The sequence below is a fragment of the Glycine max genome, chromosome 8 (genome assembly GCF_000004515.6).
Source record: "Glycine max cultivar Williams 82 chromosome 8, Glycine_max_v4.0, whole genome shotgun sequence".
Lineage (NCBI taxonomy): Eukaryota > Viridiplantae > Streptophyta > Magnoliopsida > Fabales > Fabaceae > Glycine > Glycine max.
Genome location: NC_038244.2, coordinates 1626800 through 1643825, shown reverse-complemented (window position 1 = coordinate 1643825; position 17026 = coordinate 1626800). Strand labels below are relative to the sequence as shown.

General features: G+C 33.4%; 2 protein-coding genes across 2 annotated transcripts; both read left to right on the top strand.

Moving 5' to 3' along the window:
• The first annotated feature begins 4232 nt into the window (after positions 1–4232).
• LOC100820276 (disease resistance response protein 206) lies at positions 4233–4807 on the top strand. The gene has a single exon (XM_014778543.2). It carries the CDS (start codon positions 4283–4285, stop codon positions 4805–4807), a length of 525 nt encoding a protein of 174 aa, XP_014634029.1. The 5' UTR covers positions 4233–4282.
• Positions 4808–10524: 5717 nt separating this feature from the next.
• On the top strand, positions 10525–11287 carry LOC100500692 (dirigent-like protein). The gene has a single exon (NM_001251136.3). The coding sequence runs from the start codon at positions 10558–10560 to the stop codon at positions 11125–11127; it is 570 nt and encodes a 189-aa protein (NP_001238065.2). The 5' UTR covers positions 10525–10557; the 3' UTR covers positions 11128–11287.
• The last annotated feature ends 5739 nt before the right edge of the window (positions 11288–17026 follow it).

Genomic DNA, 17026 nt, shown 5'->3' with positions numbered 1-17026 from the left:
AGATCAAAACGACAAATAAAAAGACCAACATGTGGGACTTCCTCCCACAGATAACTTTATTTTCCATGTATTTGTAATATATTTCATGTTAATTTTTATTACATTTCTGAGTAATTTTCTATATTATTAATATTTTTAAAAAATATTAATATTTCAAAAAATTTAAAAAAATACTCATTAAATAATTATCACATTTATAAAATAATAAAAATAATATACAATTATACATGTAATATATTTCAAATACACAACACCAATACCTATTGCATAAAAAAATAAACACCACTTTCATATTTCAAATAAAAAAGAAAAAAAACTAAAGTTGTAATTTAGCAAACAGCTTCAATATTTTTTTTTTAAAAAAAAGAGACTAAAGTCATGATTTAAAAAATGACTTCAATATTTTAAAAAAAGAAAGAAAAGATTAAAGTGGTCATTGTAATCACGACTTCAATAATTTTTAAAAAAAGTTACTAAAATCGTGATTGTAATCATGACTTCATATTTTTCTTTTAAAAAAAGAAAATAATACTTAAAATTATGTTTTAAAACACAACTTTAATGTTATTATTTTTTAACCTAACTTTCTTAAGTCGTATTTTAAACCACGACTTATTCATATCCGAAATATTTTTAAAATTTACCTATTCTTGTAATTTTTCAGAAAAATTATCCATTTGTGTAAAAAAGCTCTTTGTTGTCGTTGTTAGTGTTGGTAAGTCACAAATTGACAAATTATCAAATAGATGGAGGGCATGCGAGGAAAAGAGAAAGAAATGTACTTTGGGCATTGCATGAGGGCAAGTTTGAGAGGACCAGATTGAAGTTCGGCCCAACGAAGAGTGCACACGTTGGTGTTCAAGCCCAAGCCTTCTGAGTAGAAGCGAGAGGCTTTGTGTAGTTGTAATATCCTCCTCAACGACGCTGCCATCACCACGTGTGTTCGTTAATGGAAAATATTGTGTTGTGAACTATTATACTGTAGGCTTCGGCACATTTGGGCTTTACTATTTGTTTTTAATAGTTTCTTTATCTTCATTGGTAGGAAATGGAATTTTGCAGTTATCTTTCTTCTACCTATTATTCAAACAACTCGTTTACCATGCATCTCCCTCCTCCTTGTCGGTTGTTGAAGATGAAGAAGGAAGCACTAGTAGCAGATCGACAATGGCAATCAACATACTGATTCTCTAGTTCATATAAAGAAGCATAGAGTGGAGCATAGTTATGATTGTTTTAGAGATGAAAATATTTATTTTATTTTATTTTATTCGTATCACTAGAGATGAAAATGTTTGAATCTTGAAAAATTAGTGTTATTTTGAGTTGTTTAGTTTAGAACAAATACCATGTTCATCAATGGATCATGTACTCTGTTCATCATCATATTTATGGCCGCACTAATATAGAAAAGCTTGTGGTGGTATAGACTGTAGAGTGTAGAGTCCTCGTGATTTTTAATTTTTTGTGTGGACTGTGTGGTTACATGGCGTTTAATTTTGAGTGTGATGAATACAATTTCTTTTGTTCTCGTTTTTCTGTGTATCCATCAAACGAAAATCTGATAATTAAGGAGGAGAAAAACACCTACCGAACACTAAATTGGTTATACTTAGGAAATTCTCTGTCATTTATTTTAAAACATATCGAAACCAGTTAGCCTTTTCTTTTGCTTTTATTTATTTTCCCCTAAAAATATAAGCTAATCCTGCGACTGCATCTAGTTCACGTGGATAGGAGTATCAGAATAATAATGGGTGAAATTGCAACCGTGTACAAGCGTCTCACTAGTTTTTCTATAATAATGATAATGACTCTATAAGATCTCCATTGGTCTTCTTTTCTATTCCAACTACGTTTTGAATAAAATGCTTCGTCTGCATCATTAGTCTAAGACACTGTCACTTACTAATTCAACCATTCATTTATTCTACATAACTATATATCACTCTTTATTGGCCACCAAGGCCATTGATAATATGTCAAGGATCGATGTCAACCGTTTAGGTCAACAACTTCATTGAGGGATTTCAATTCATAGAGAACGGAAAATGTTCCTTTAAGCAAATAGGTTTAGCTTATAAAACTTAATAGTTGGAAATTGACGTGCACGTAAATTTCACATAGTTAAGATTGGGCAGTAAAAAAAATAGTTAAGATTGGACTTGATGAAAATAATATAAGAAAATTGACTCATATCTATAATATTTTGAAATTTTGGGTAAAAATACAACGTCGCATCTATACTAATGGTTCATTATATGGCTCATTGGTGTAGACGCTTTGTTTTTTTTTCAGTTCTCCTTGACCCAACACCACCGACGTATCCCTTTTTGTGATGCCGTCTTAGATTCGTTAACATAATAATGGCTAGTAGATGAAGCCGAAACAGGAAAAATCGATTTAAAAGCATTGGCCCAATGTTATGTGGTGCTGTGCATCTGTGGAATTTGCAACGGTGAATAGGGTTAGCCAAGCACGACTCACCAACCCCTATTATAATGTCTTCATTTGCCACTAAAAATCAATATATACCTAACACCACCAACTTGGCACCCTAACTAATAGCCAACATACATCACAAGAAAATAAAAGGGAAAAAACGAATTACTAAAGAACAAGTCTAAATTCTATATAAAAAAAAAGAACAAATCTAAATCTATATTTTATTTTTTCTACTTTTTTATATGCTGAATATCTTTTATATTTTAAGATCATAAATATATTTATTTTTCCATTTAATATTTTTTAAGGTAATAAAAATTGTAGAAAGATATAGTATATTTATTCACAAAATATATATTACTCACTAATTAAGGTAAAATTAATGGTTAGGGTTTGAATATATATATATATATATTTTAAGATATAACAATCCCATCTCAGTGAATTCATGTGAACTCGTTATCAAAATGTCTTGCGAACGTATATATGGTACGTAAAAACTAATATCCTTTTCATCTTTTTCTTTTATTAAATTTCTTCCAACTTAGTATTTCCTAGCAATTGTTTTCAAGAAATTGCTAAGTATTGCTTCCTTCCCGATCGATTTCAAAGTGCATGGTATTGTGTTTCTCTCCTTCTCCTTAGCTAGCAAATAATAGCACTACTACAAAAATAATTTTTTACGACACCTATTCTATAACGGTTGTATAAGAACCGACTTAGAAAGTGATACGGTGACATTTTTGTAAATATTGTAAGGTTTAAAGCATTTTACGACACACATTCTAAGACAGTTATCGAAAACCGCCTTAAAATATTATATGTAATTAAATTTACTGAGTTTTAGTAAAAAACCATAGTAATTCAAAAAAAAAAAAGCAAAACACATCCTCCCACCTTCCTTTCGCGAACCCTAGTTCTTGAACCTTTCTCCCTGCTGGCCTCCACTCAGCTGACCCTCTCACTCTCACGCTCTCATACTCTCTCTTCTCTTTCGCCGCTGAGACTGAACTACACTAACACATCATAGTCAGTCAAGGACACACAAAAACACTGACTCCCGCCAAACCCAAACCCTAATCTCAACTTCGAATCTAACATGTTTCTTCCACCATGAGTTTCGCAGCGTACAAGATGATGCAGTGCCCCACCGGCATTGACAATTGCGCCGTCGGGTTCCTCACCCACTCCCGCTCTGACTTTGTCCCTCTCCAGCCCGACGACATCGACGTTGAGTGGCCCTCCCGCCCCTGCCACCACGTCGGCTCCCTCCCCAACCTCATCGTCACTGTCGCCAACGTCCTTGAAGTCTACGCCGTCCGCCTCCAGGAGGACCAGTCGCCCAAGGCCGCCATCGACTCCCGCAGCGACACCCTCCTCGACGGCATCGTCGGGGCCTCCCTTGAACTCGTGTGTCACTACAGGTTCCCCCTCTGTCCACTTACTAGGTTATCTCTAGAATTATCAGTCAATACATTATTTTAGTAAAAAGTGAGACCGATAATTGTTCTAATACATGGGTGGTTATCTCCAGAATTATTTCAACGGTCTCTTTTTGTAAATCTATCCATGTTATCTCTTGGATTTATTGGCTATCGAATACTGAAATAATTTGTGAAAACTTTTGTTCAACATTCGCTGATTTTAAAAAATTTTAAATAAATTTTTTTTATATAAAATTTTAAATAAAATCTTGTATTTTTATATTTTATTTTTTCTATGAGTAATCGATTAAGCACAGAGATAAGGCTGCGTTTATTGCTTGCATCGCTAAGCTCGTAGTCGAGGTTCCTTGTTCGCTTCCTCTCTCTAATTAGTTTCCCTCATTGTTTTCTTTATGCTCTTTGCTTTATGTTCTTCGGCCGTCCCAGGCAAGAGGAAGCAATATCATACACCATGCAAACACTTGGTCCTCTTCTTCCACGATATCATATACAACGGAAACAATGCAGCCAATGCAACGTCCGCAATAGTAGGAGCCCCAGAAGGTGCCAATTTAACCATATTGGCAAATCAGTTCCACTTTGGAAACATAGTGGTTTTTGATGACCCCATCACATTGGATAACAACCTTCACTCCAAACCCGTTGGAAGGGCACAAGGCTTTTATATCTATAACACCAAGAATACCTACACTTCCTGGCTTGGATTTACGTTCGTTCTCAATAACACAGACCATGACGGAACCATCACTTTCGCTGGAGCTGACCCCATCATGCAAAAGACTAGAGATATCTCCGTCACTGGTGGCACTGGAGATTTCTTTATGCATAGAGGAATTGCCACAATTATGACCGATGCATTTGAAGGTGAAGTTTATTTCCGGCTTCGTGTTGATATTAAGTTCTACGAGTGTTGGTGATGAGTAATTATTGTATAAGTTTATGCTAAATAAAGTAAGCAATATTTAAGGTGTCCTTTCAATGTTGAACTTTGATCAAATGTTTTACATTACTGTATCCTTAGAAATTTCAATTCGGAATTTCCATACCATTAATATTTGTTCCAATCATAATCATAATTTGTAGGTTTAAATATATTTTTTATATCTAAAAAATAAGTATTTTTAGATTATTATCTGAAATTTATTTTTTATCAAATAATTATCTAAAAAAATTATATTTTAACTTAATATCTATTATTAGTTTAATCTTGTTAAGTGATAATACATCGTTGGTGTGATTAAGCAATCTAATGACATGATATTTCATCTATTATGTTAGTTACTGGACGAGAGACTAACCAAACATAAAAAATCAAATACTTATTTGACAAAATATAAATTTTGAGGTAGCATATATAAATCTTATTTTCATAATTAATTACCACACGGGTTATTTAAAAAGATATAAAATTAATTTTGAATTATTGAACCTAACAAAAATTTGTACTCAAGTTCATCGAAATCAACCAACAAGTAGAATTTTAAACCCACAAACTTTGTCCAAACTCTTGACTTTTTAAAAAAAATACTCCTTTGACACAAAATAACTTTTTTTAAAGTTAATATTAGTGCGAAATATCTATCAATTTTACTGAAAATTAATCTATTGAAAAATCTAATTGATTACTTTAATAAAATTTCTTTTAATCATATTAGATTTTATCCCTAAAATTTTAACATGAAATTTTACTTGAAATGATCAAATTCAATACCATTTAAACCAACATTATCATTCATAATTACATTGTCTTATTAGTATCCCGTGTATTGTATATTTCTTACAAAAACAAAATATCGTCTATGGTATAACAATTTATAGATGTTAGTAAAATAAAAAAATATAAAATATAAATATTTTAAAATAGTTTAAATTAAATATAATTTATTGTAAACAAATTAAATTAAATATTCAAAATTATATTTTTAAAATGTTTAGTTTGTAAAATTATAAAAATTGATTTAATTGGCAAAAAAATTATTTTATTGGTGATGAGTAATTATTGTATAAGTTTATGCTAAATAAAGTAATATTTAAGGTGTCCTTTCAATGTCGAACTTTGATCAAATGTTTTACTTTGGATTGCATGTGTACGTTTTTTCTCCGCAGAGTACTAGTACTGTATCCTTAGAAATTTCAATTGGGAATTTTCCATACCATTAATATTTGTTCCAATCATAATTTGGAGTTTTCAATGTGTTATGTTTTTTATATTTAAAAAATAGGTTATTTTTAATTATTATCTTAAATTTATTTTTTTCAAATAATTACTTAAAAAAAATATATATTTCAATTTAATATCAGTTGTTATAGTTCAACCCTGTTAAATAATCACGTAATAGACGAAATGTCGTGTCTTTCAGCCTTCTCTTCGTTGATTCACCTTTCACTCCGATGATGGCCACCAGAATCCGACCAAGCTTCGACGACGACACAATTCTGCACTGTATCAGTATAGATCCTCTCATCAATCAGTCGTTGCAGCCTGCATCAGCTATCTCCTCCGTGCCGGAGATTACTCCCTGAGTCGACGAGAACTCTCCAAGGAGGAATCAGAATCATGCGAACATGAATTCAAAGGATTGTTTTAGGGATGAAGAGACCTTACTCGTTTGGATTTGAACATGCAGAGTCTGCCGTCAGAGAGAATGGTGATGGAACCGGCGACGGCGTCGCCGTGGCGGTACCGTAGAGGGAGTAGTAGTTTCTGGAGCAAGAGGCCTTCACCGTTTGGATCGTTGGGGAAGCCAAGGGTGTTTTCGTTTAGGTATTATAAAGGAATGAAGTCACTGTTCTTCCGGCGAAGGAGATTTTTCTCGTTGTCAGAGTCGAGCGTGAGGTACGGCACGACGACTTGGGGAGCTTGTCGCGGCAGAGCAAGTCGATAGCGAGTCTGATGTTTTTGTAGTGGTCGGGGGTGACGTCGGCGGCGATGTTCTTGGCGAGCCGGTTGAGGTGCGAGGATCCCGAGGCGCTTCTTTCGTTTCATTCTTCCTTCCTTCCTTTTAACCTTACTCGATCAAAAAGTAATGAAAAGGGAAAAAAGCAGTGATGAGAGAGAGAAGCGGGAAAAGGGCAGGATTTCCATGGCGCAATGAACACGGTTCCCCTGTTGGATTCACCGGAACATACAAATGAGGATGCAGGGGGTGGCCAAGAAGCTGAATTTTAGGGTGACGGGGAAGAAGGAGTTCATGGTGAGGATGGAGGGGGTGATGGAAGGGAGGAAGGAGAAGCTGACCAGCAGGGTGGCGCGTTCGACGGTGCTGGCGCGATGATGGTGGTCTCCATTTTAGAAGGAAAAGAAGGGAAAAAGACGATGGTCAATGATTTGTAGTAATTAAATTTAATGACACGATACTTTGTCTCGGTCACGTTATCACCTAAAACCTAAACAATAGAATAAAGAATCAGAGAGACTAACGAAACATAAAATATTTTTAAATATTTATTTGACAAAATAGAAATTTTGAGTAGCATATTTAAACCTTAGGTTTATATTTAATTACCACACGGGTTTGTTAAAAAGGATATAAAATTAATTTTGAATTATTGAACCTAACTAAAATTTGTATTCAAGTTCATCATACTCAACCAACAAGTAGAATTTTAAACCTACCAACTTTATCCAAACTCCTGACTTTTAAAAAAAAAATCTCATTTTGACACCTACAAAAGTATCTGATAATTAATCTATAAAAAATTTAATTAATTATTTTAGTGAAATTTCTTTTGATCATCCCTAACAACCTTAGATTTTACTTGAAATGATCAAATTTGATATCATTCAAATGAACATTATCATTCATAATTATATTATCTTATTAGGATACGTGTATTATATATTTCTCACAACAACAAAAAATCTTCTATGGTATAACAATTTATAGATGTTAGTAAAATAAAAATATATATAAAATATAAATATTTTAAAATAGTTTAAATTAAATATAATTTATTGTAAAAAAATTAAATTAAATATTCAAAATTATATTTTTTTAAATGTTTAGTTTGTAAAATTATAAAAATTGATTTAATTGGCAAAAAAAATATTTTATTGGTGATTTGTAAGTATATTTTATTATATTAACCGAAGAAATTTAAATACTTATCAAATAAATTAAGAAAAATAAAAATATCATTTTTATAAATAACTAATTAATTTAATTTAGTGTGAAGGATTATAAAATATGAGCTACTAACTGTAAAAAATGTGTGGTAAGGATTTTTTTTCCTCCTTTGATACATATATTTTTTGGAGACAATCTTACTAAAATAAAAGTATTAATTATACGCAACAAAGTTCTTGTTAATATGCAGTTACAAATTCTTGACTGGTGAGAATGTCCGCTGAAGAGTACGACATTCTAATATTTATACTTCACTGCCATATGAATGTAACGTGCAACTTATAAGGAAGAGCTATCAAAAAGAGATCGAAAATCACTTAAACGCATATGACAAATTCTAGAAATTTTTTTCATCAAAAAAAAAAATTTGTAGAAATTTTCCTGCTTTCAAATGACACATTATTTTTACTACCATTCTACTAACCTAGTCTCTAGACTCGAACAAGTGATTTCCAAAAGCATTTTACTAATTATTGAACAACAACACAAACTGGTTAGATGAAGTCCCTCATCAAGTGGACAAGTGGACATTCATATTTCAAATGATTTAATGGATTCTAATGCTATTGGATAAAACCAGTTTTTCCACTGTCAAAAAAGAAAACTACATAAAGGATTTTCCCCTACTATAAAACCGTCAAGAATTTTGGATCATTAATTTAACAAATATAAGTTTTTGCTGAATTGCTGACAAAACAATGCTAGTTTGAATTTCGTCACGATGTTGAACTTGTGGGTAATTGATGAGAATTCTGATGCAAGGTCACGATGAAGCAAAGGTTATTGCAACTGATGTAACGTGGAAGCTATCAAGTTACAATCACTAAACATATGTGGTTCGGATTTCACATGCTGTTCCTATTTTTATTGAGCTCCTAGTCTAATGTATGTTTTATATCTTGGTTGGAAATAGTGACAATATTATGGGAAATCTTTGTAATTACACTTATCAAGTTTCTCTAAATTTGGTCTCTCTTTTACTCTTGGATTCTTGTAAATTTTCACTTGTAACCAAATAACAGCACTCCTAAGCCTGGGTTTGGTACCTTTATTAGTTGCAATAATATAATTGTGGTCTTTCAAAAAAATATAATCAATATATTCTCTGAAATTTTTAATAAAAAAGTCATTTGTATTTTATATTTATTGATATATGATATAAATTTGAAAAGGTTGTCATCACTTTACTTTTTTTCTCACATTCCGATTATTGTATGCATGTTCAATTACTAATCAATTAGCTAGGAACGTGAAGGGTTTGACAATAGAACTACGAAATCTGAATCTGACTTTCTGGTTTGGTGATTTATTATTTCATAATAACCTATAACTATAATGGAGCAAATACGGCACAACAACTCCACTAGAATGTTGCAATATTGATTCAACACCAAATTTACACCGAGCCTCTACTTGAAATTTATAATTATTTTGTAAGTAGGAGTAACTACTCCTTTTGACTTAGAAAGGTCCTAATATCCAATGAACCTCTTCTTTCTAATTTGAAATTTTAGAGCAAAAAATTGATTGAATATTTAGTAGTTTTAAACAGGAAATTAAAGTTTATATAAAATAGTAAATTTGAGCTATTTCAATCCGTAACATAAGTATAATTAACAAGGTTAAATTTTAATATTGCACAGGTGCTTTTGCTCCTATTGTCTAATAAATATAATATTTATATGATCAGTAAGAGACGTTTTTCACTTTTGCAACATTTAAAATGTGTCTCGCGTCCAGTTCTCTGATAGGATGGGCTTAATGTGATTTACTATTTCCCATTATATAAACATTTTTATATGTGTGACGACTATATTCGTTAAGTTGTGTATTCATAATAGTTGTGGCATATATTAAATCGTACTCAATAAAAGCAAACTCAATCCTAAAGCATATATTTAAGAAAATTCATTTATAAGAGAATAGCACTAGGATTTTCATTTATTAAAACTAAAAAATATTAATCTAAGTGTTGGAGTTGGAGATGAGATGTTTGCTAGCTATTTGCTTCCGACGCAGCACCAACCAGCAATTAGACCAGCTTTAGTTGCACCAGAAACACGTTTAGTGGTTATCCATTTGGGTCCCTCCCTGTAGACCTTTTACGTCTACAGTAGTGCATCCAATGATTTTGCAAGTCGTACACATAAAGCAAACCAATATAGGCCATTTTTTCTCTGTAATTTTCTTCTCGGGTTGATATTAACCAAACCTTTAAAGCCAAGCTTAGTTATTAAAGAGAAAAGGCCAGCTAAGATAATGTTCTTTAGAGCAACCCTCAAACCAAAAAAGAAACTTGTGTTATTTAGTCATCTTATAAAAGTTTATCTAATCATAAAAAAAAAGAAGCATTCCTAACCTTGTACATTGCTTCAAATAACTAGAAAATGAAGTTGTTCAGTTTAAACTTGAAAGTCTTGACACGAATATATTTAATTAATGGTAACTTTAGTGTATCCGTGAAGTCTAGACTGCTTATAAAATCCAATTTCGTGACACACATTATTGAGCTAGCCAGCCAAGTAATATTCAATAAAAATATGGAACTGACGAGGCTCATTTCGGTTCTCTTCTTCTTGCTAGTGATCACGGTGGGATCTTCTGCTTCTCCACAGCATTGGAGAAAAAAAAGGGTTCGCGAGCCGTGCAAGAAGTTGGTGTTTTATTTCCACGACATAATTTACAACGGCCACAATTCCAAGAATGCCACTTCCGCAATTGTTGGAACACCCGCATGGGGAAACAGGACCATACTAGCGGGGCAGAACCACTTCGGTGACTTGGTTGTGTTCGATGACCCCATCACCTTGGACAACAACTTGCACTCGCCACCGGTTGGACGTGCCCAAGGGTTTTACGTTTACGATAAGAAGGAGATTTTCACCGCTTGGCTTGGCTTCTCTTTTGTCTTCAACTCTACCCACCATAGAGGTAGCATTAACTTCGCTGGTGCTGACCCTTTGATGAATAAGACCAGGGACATTTCGGTAATTGGAGGGACAGGTGACTTCTTCATGACTAGGGGTGTCGCCACTCTCTCCACGGATGCATTTGAAGGGGAAGTTTATTTCAGGCTTCGTGCGGATATTAACTTGTTCGAATGTTGGTGATTAATCAATCAAGCTAGCCGTGAATTTCTTCTTATTTTCTGTCATTTATGTTATCTTTTTAATGTGTTGGAGGCATATATCATACGACGTCGTACGTACGTAGGAGTTCTCTCATGCTCTTAGTACCCAAGTTTTTCTAAATATGTATATGACGGCTCCACGGCTTAAGCTCGACGTCGTCATTTATTCTGCTTATTTAGAATTTATTAAATAATGATTAACATGCATGTATGATTGTTTTGTTCCTGGAAGATTGATCGATTTCTTGGATTTTTTTAGTTTCCCTCTACATTTTGGAATTAGACTCATAAAGTTTTAAAATTGGGCTCAAACTAAAGGAAAGGGAGTCTTTTGTTTTTTTTTTAATAAAAAAGGAGTCAAATAAACTCCTTAATAATCACCCCTCATGGAAACCAAAGAATTCAAGAGAAGGTATATTTAATTAAATAATATTGTAATCTTATAATATTTTGTTGTTAATAGTATACAGAAGAGGCCCGTATTGGTATATAGTTTTAAACCATTAATGGACATTAAATAGCACTAAAAGAGACCTGTTTTCATAAATATGTTCGAGAAAGAACCGTATGTTAAGATTTTTTTGCAAGTGGAAGTGAGACTGCATTTTGGGAATCCGCTTCTCATTATAGTAGCATTAATTGGAGTCATCCCGATGAAGAAGACATTTGTGGTTTCGATATGGCATCAATCTTCAATATTGGCCAAAAATTATTTGTTGGCATGGAATTTGAAAGCAAAAATGCACTGAAGAATGCACTGCAACAGTATGTTATGAAGGTGCACCAAACTTTTAAAGTTCTTGAATCAAAATCATAAAAATATGTCGTTTGTTGCCCAAATTGAAGTGATGACATCCTATGCATTTTTTATATGAGGACAATTGTATATAAAAAAACTTATACATGGAAAGTTACGGAGTGGGGGGGGGGGGGGGGGCACAAACTTAGTTCTTCAATTAATTCAAACAATTTAAAATAAAACTAATCAATCATCATCATCATGATGTGTGCGATGGTGGGAGGACGTCCAACATGGTCGCTCCCATCTCTGAGCTTGTCGATCTGGATTCCTTATCCTATCGCCCCTCCTTTCATCAGCCTCAGCAGAAAATTCATGACCTAAATCTACCCCTAATAAATCAGTAATGTTAGGAATGTTTCCCAGCACACTCCATGGAGGGCCCATTGGGGCGTTAGGCGTTGATATCTGACAACCATGTGCAAATGAAGGGGTTCCCGCAGGAGAAGGAGACCCAAATAAGTGAGTCGTAACATATCCTGGTTGTAGCGGAGGTTGCGTTCCCATGAAATATGCATCTACATATCACGATATATAAGATAATAAATAAACAATAAATTAAATAAAATACAATATTAATGGACATTATAAATTAAATTAACACAAAAATTGTACCTCATGAAGTTTCGCTTTGATATGGGTACGGATACAGGGGGGACATTTGAGACGGCACTTGGGTGAACTGATCAAGTGTGTAATACATTCCATGTTGTCGCTCTGGCATCGCGGGAATAACATGTGCTTCTGCATCCACACTTTCCCTATGTCGCCCTAAACCTTGGGTCTCCACACTCCTACCCAACGTGTCAAACTCTTGACCTTCAAATTGTGGAACCGAAGGAGGAGCTTCTTCGCGTGCCTCAATAATTCTATCATCTTCCTCAGCTAAAAGAGTCATCTTATCAAGGCACAACGCCAGATCATCCAAAGTTGACACTCTTCTGCCATATAGGAACAACATGAATTGCATTATTTCTATAATTTCACCCTGCTTATAAATTGTTGTTAAATAATACATATATTTAGAAAATGTATGTAAATAATAACCAATTTTTAGAATATTAAAATAAATAAGTAAGAGCTACAATAATTAATAAATACCATTAGTCCTCTTCTTGCATGTTGTCGACTGATATACAATTTGGTTTTATGCCTAAACCACTTCATATACTCAGAATTCACACTGAGGGGCCCAACTTGTGGTAGCGTTTCTTGAAACCGTCTTTCATAAAGACTATTCCATTCATTAAGCTGGCTGCAGTAGTTGCATGCCCACAATTGAATCAAGAGAACGTAACCGCCAATAGATTGCACATTATAATCTGTTGCGTTACACATCTCTTTGTATAAATAACTCAATGCAGCAACTCCCCACGCATAACTACTACACTCTTCAAAATCTACCAAAAATTGCAAATATCTCATGGGGACTCTTTTACTACTTTTATCCACCAACAAGACACCTCCAATAAATCTCAAAATTCAAGCACATGCAAACATTTTGAGGTGCTCTTTGTTGTCCACATAGTCCTAGATATTTGCAAACTCTGAAGCCAACCAGCTTAATTTCAATGTGTTTTCGTCAGCCAATGCATTAGCATTTGTCCTGACTCCAAGGCATTGTTCACACATATCAATCCCATCAATATTTGTGCTGCCAATTAAAGGATTGTCATCCACAAGAAGACCTAGCAACACAAACACATCTTGTAGTGTGATCGTGGCCTCCCCACACGTCAAATGAAAGGTATGTGTCTCTGGCCTCCACCTTTCAACAAAGGCATTTGCAATTCCTCCATTGATTTTGATTCTACACAATTTTATTGTTGTGTATAATCCATACTGCTATAACAGATGAATAATTTTTGGCGGTGGTTGTTCTATACCCTGATAAGTTGAAATTGCTCGTCTCATTCTTAATTTTCTATTTGTATCCCCGTTTCAAATATGTTGGGATACATGTTGATTTTGCATCCACAACACATCATTTTCACGTGGTCCAGATACCACATCAAAACTGGATGAAGAGGATGATGAACTTACCATATCAAATACACTGCATATTACAAACATAGTTAAATTTATTTAAAACCATATTAATAACAACATATATCACAAACATTTTAAAAATTGAATTTACAATCTCACATATAATAATTAAGTTACATGACAAGTTAAAAAAAATCACAATATCATATGTTATAAAAAATTGTAAAAAGCTAATATTCCAAAAAATTTCTAAACCAAAATCATAATTATTTTAAAAATGTAAGTGTCATTTAATGTCATTAACTACTCATTAAATATTTTAAATATAAATACAATATCACATATTTTAAAACATGTAAGTGTCATTTAATGTCATTAGCAACAATAAAGAACATGAAATAAAAATATTATAAGAGAGAGAGCAAGTTGGGAGGGAATGGAGCAACAAAATACTTACTAAGAAGAAGGGAACTGTTGGAAGAGGGGGGTGTTTGTTACAAGTGAGGGAGCAAGCATGTGTTTTTTCAATTTATAAGCAAAGAAAGAGAGTTGGGGGGGAAGGAGTATTGCGCCAACCCCCTTGGCGCAACATGTTCACATGCGTACGTACTTGTGCCTACCACCTCTGTGCTTATAACTTTGCGCCTATGCTGACAAAAAGTGGTTGCACCACTGCAACTGTAATAACCCATTGCGCATATCTATTGACACAACAACTGCTCAATACCACATGTCAGCTCCCCATTGTATTGTGCCCCTCTGGTGCAATGCAAATAAAAACAGATCTCTAAAAAAAATGTTTAAAAACAGACCCTATTAATAAATAGTTTGCAAAAGAAACTTAAACAGGTACTTTTTCCACCAACCGCCAGTGGTAAGTTTTTATAGCAATTGCAACCATTCAACTTTTTTTTGGACCAGCCCATTAATATATTGCAAATATCTGAAACTTAACTTTGCAGTCTATGTTCCTCTTTAATGACCTATAACAAGGCGGCTTCTACTGTACGTGACCTTCATAGGTCCTGCACTATGGGAAAATTATTTAAGCCGTAAGATCAAAATGAAGGGATAGATAGGTGAGGGTGCGCCAAGGGATAGAAAGTAGCATATAATTTTAAAAAATAAAAATAAAAATCCTAAAGTAAACTTCAAAATACAGCCTCAACCACTCCTCTTCGATCGTATCGTCTTCTCCGACGACCTCCGACAACGCCACGACAATAGTAATGGCTTCCGTGGCGCCACTGAATTCCATCGCCAACCTATTGAACTACCCTCCTTCCTTCCTCCTCTTCCCCCGCATCGCATGATATGGCTCCAATCTGTTGTTGTTGAAAGCACACCTGCACATGTGAGAAGAAAAAAGAAAACGTTTTTCATTGTTTGGATTTTTATTTCAGAAATTTCTGAGTTTTCTGGTCGATTTTAGTTCGTAGGTTCCAGTGCGATGAAAATTTGGGGGCTTTGAGGGAAGGGAAGCTTGCGCAGTTGCGAAGTGGATCAGCGGGACCCCAATGATGGAGGGTCTATTGATGCGAATGCGGCAGCAACCGTCGTGAACTTGGCGCTCACTAGTGCGGCTGAACGGTGGCTTTCATTCTCGTAACTGTACCTTCAATTTCTTGGCTTTTTTGGTTGAACATGAGTGGAGATCTTGTTCGCGGAGAGGAAGACGATGAAAGGGATCCCCACATTGCGCATTAGCCGGAGAGAGCGACGGAGGTAGCGGTCGTGGTTGTAGAAGGCGCGGTGTCATAGAGAAAGAGGAAAGAGAGAAAGAAAAAAAAATATTCTTTTTAATTTAGTCCAGTATAGACAGACCATAGTAATCTTCGAAAACCATCATATCTAACGGTCCGTCTTTGTTTCTCACGGTGCAGGACCTATCCCACTTACATATTAGCCATGGTCCTAAAACAAACGTTCCTAAATAAACTATGCTTCTTCCTATTCTAAAAAGGCTTCTGTAAAAAAAAAAAATACACTAATTAATCTTGAAGTTTTATGAAATTACACTGACAGTCCCTACTTTTGTCCAGTCCTACACTAACTCTCCTTAAATTGTAAAAAATATATCCTTTTATATATTTTATTAACATCCTTTAATTGTTTGAAAAAAATTACGTCATATTTTCATATAAAGAAAATTATTATAAATGTTAAAAAAAGGTTAAAATGAAATTTTGTTTCTTATTTTTTAAAATTTATAATTTTAGTTTCCTTATTTTTTAATGAGAATATTTTGTTCTTCATTTTTAAAAAAATTATAATTTTTGTCCTTTATTTTTTTAATTGAAACATTTCATCCCCACCTTTAAAAGATTTGTAATTTTAATTTTTATGGTCAATTTAAAAGATTGATATGTATACTCTATAAACATTTACTTACAATTATTTGATTATTATACACATGACAATTTTTTTTTGAAATTATTTAATTTGTAACAAACTTAATTTATTAAAAATTAAATAGTGAAGAAATCTAAAATTAACCAAGGAGACTAAAATCACAATTTTTTAAAAAATTGATGGACAAAATGTTTCAATTAAAAAATAGAGACTAAAATTGTAAATTTTTTAAAAATAAAAAACAAAATGTCTCAACTAAAAAAATAGGAGAACTAAAATTATAGATTTAGAAAAATAGGGGGGAAACAAAAAGAGTTTGCATAATTTTAAGAGTAAGTGATTAGTATAATTTACTCAAACTTATAATTAATAAGAACAATGGAAAGAAAAAATGTTGTGATTTTCCATGGGCCATTCATAGAAAAGCTTCGGCCTCACTATTTTTTTTTTGTTTACAAGTTTCGGCCTCATATTTTAAAGTGGACAATGTTACAAATTTTGGGCGTTTATATTATATGGGCTAACTTTCGATCAAAAACTTGGAAAACTGAACTCAGATGTCAGCTTAAGAAAGTCTTGAGCCCAAGGAAGGCCCTGTCAGAAATCACCAAAGATTTTTGCAAGACAGTTTATGGAAAACTGATTCTTACGAAAATCTTGTCTTGTGTATAAATTTCAGCCAAAGAAACCTAATATAAAATCTGAGAGATTGCTATAAACAGTAGCGACATGGTTGACG

Coding starts and splice junctions, on each gene's coding strand:
- LOC100820276 (XM_014778543.2), top strand. CDS start 4,283: ATGCTCTTTGCTTTATGTTCTTCGGCCGTCCCAGGCAAGAGGAAGCAA.
- LOC100500692 (NM_001251136.3), top strand. CDS start 10,558: ATGGAACTGACGAGGCTCATTTCGGTTCTCTTCTTCTTGCTAGTGATC.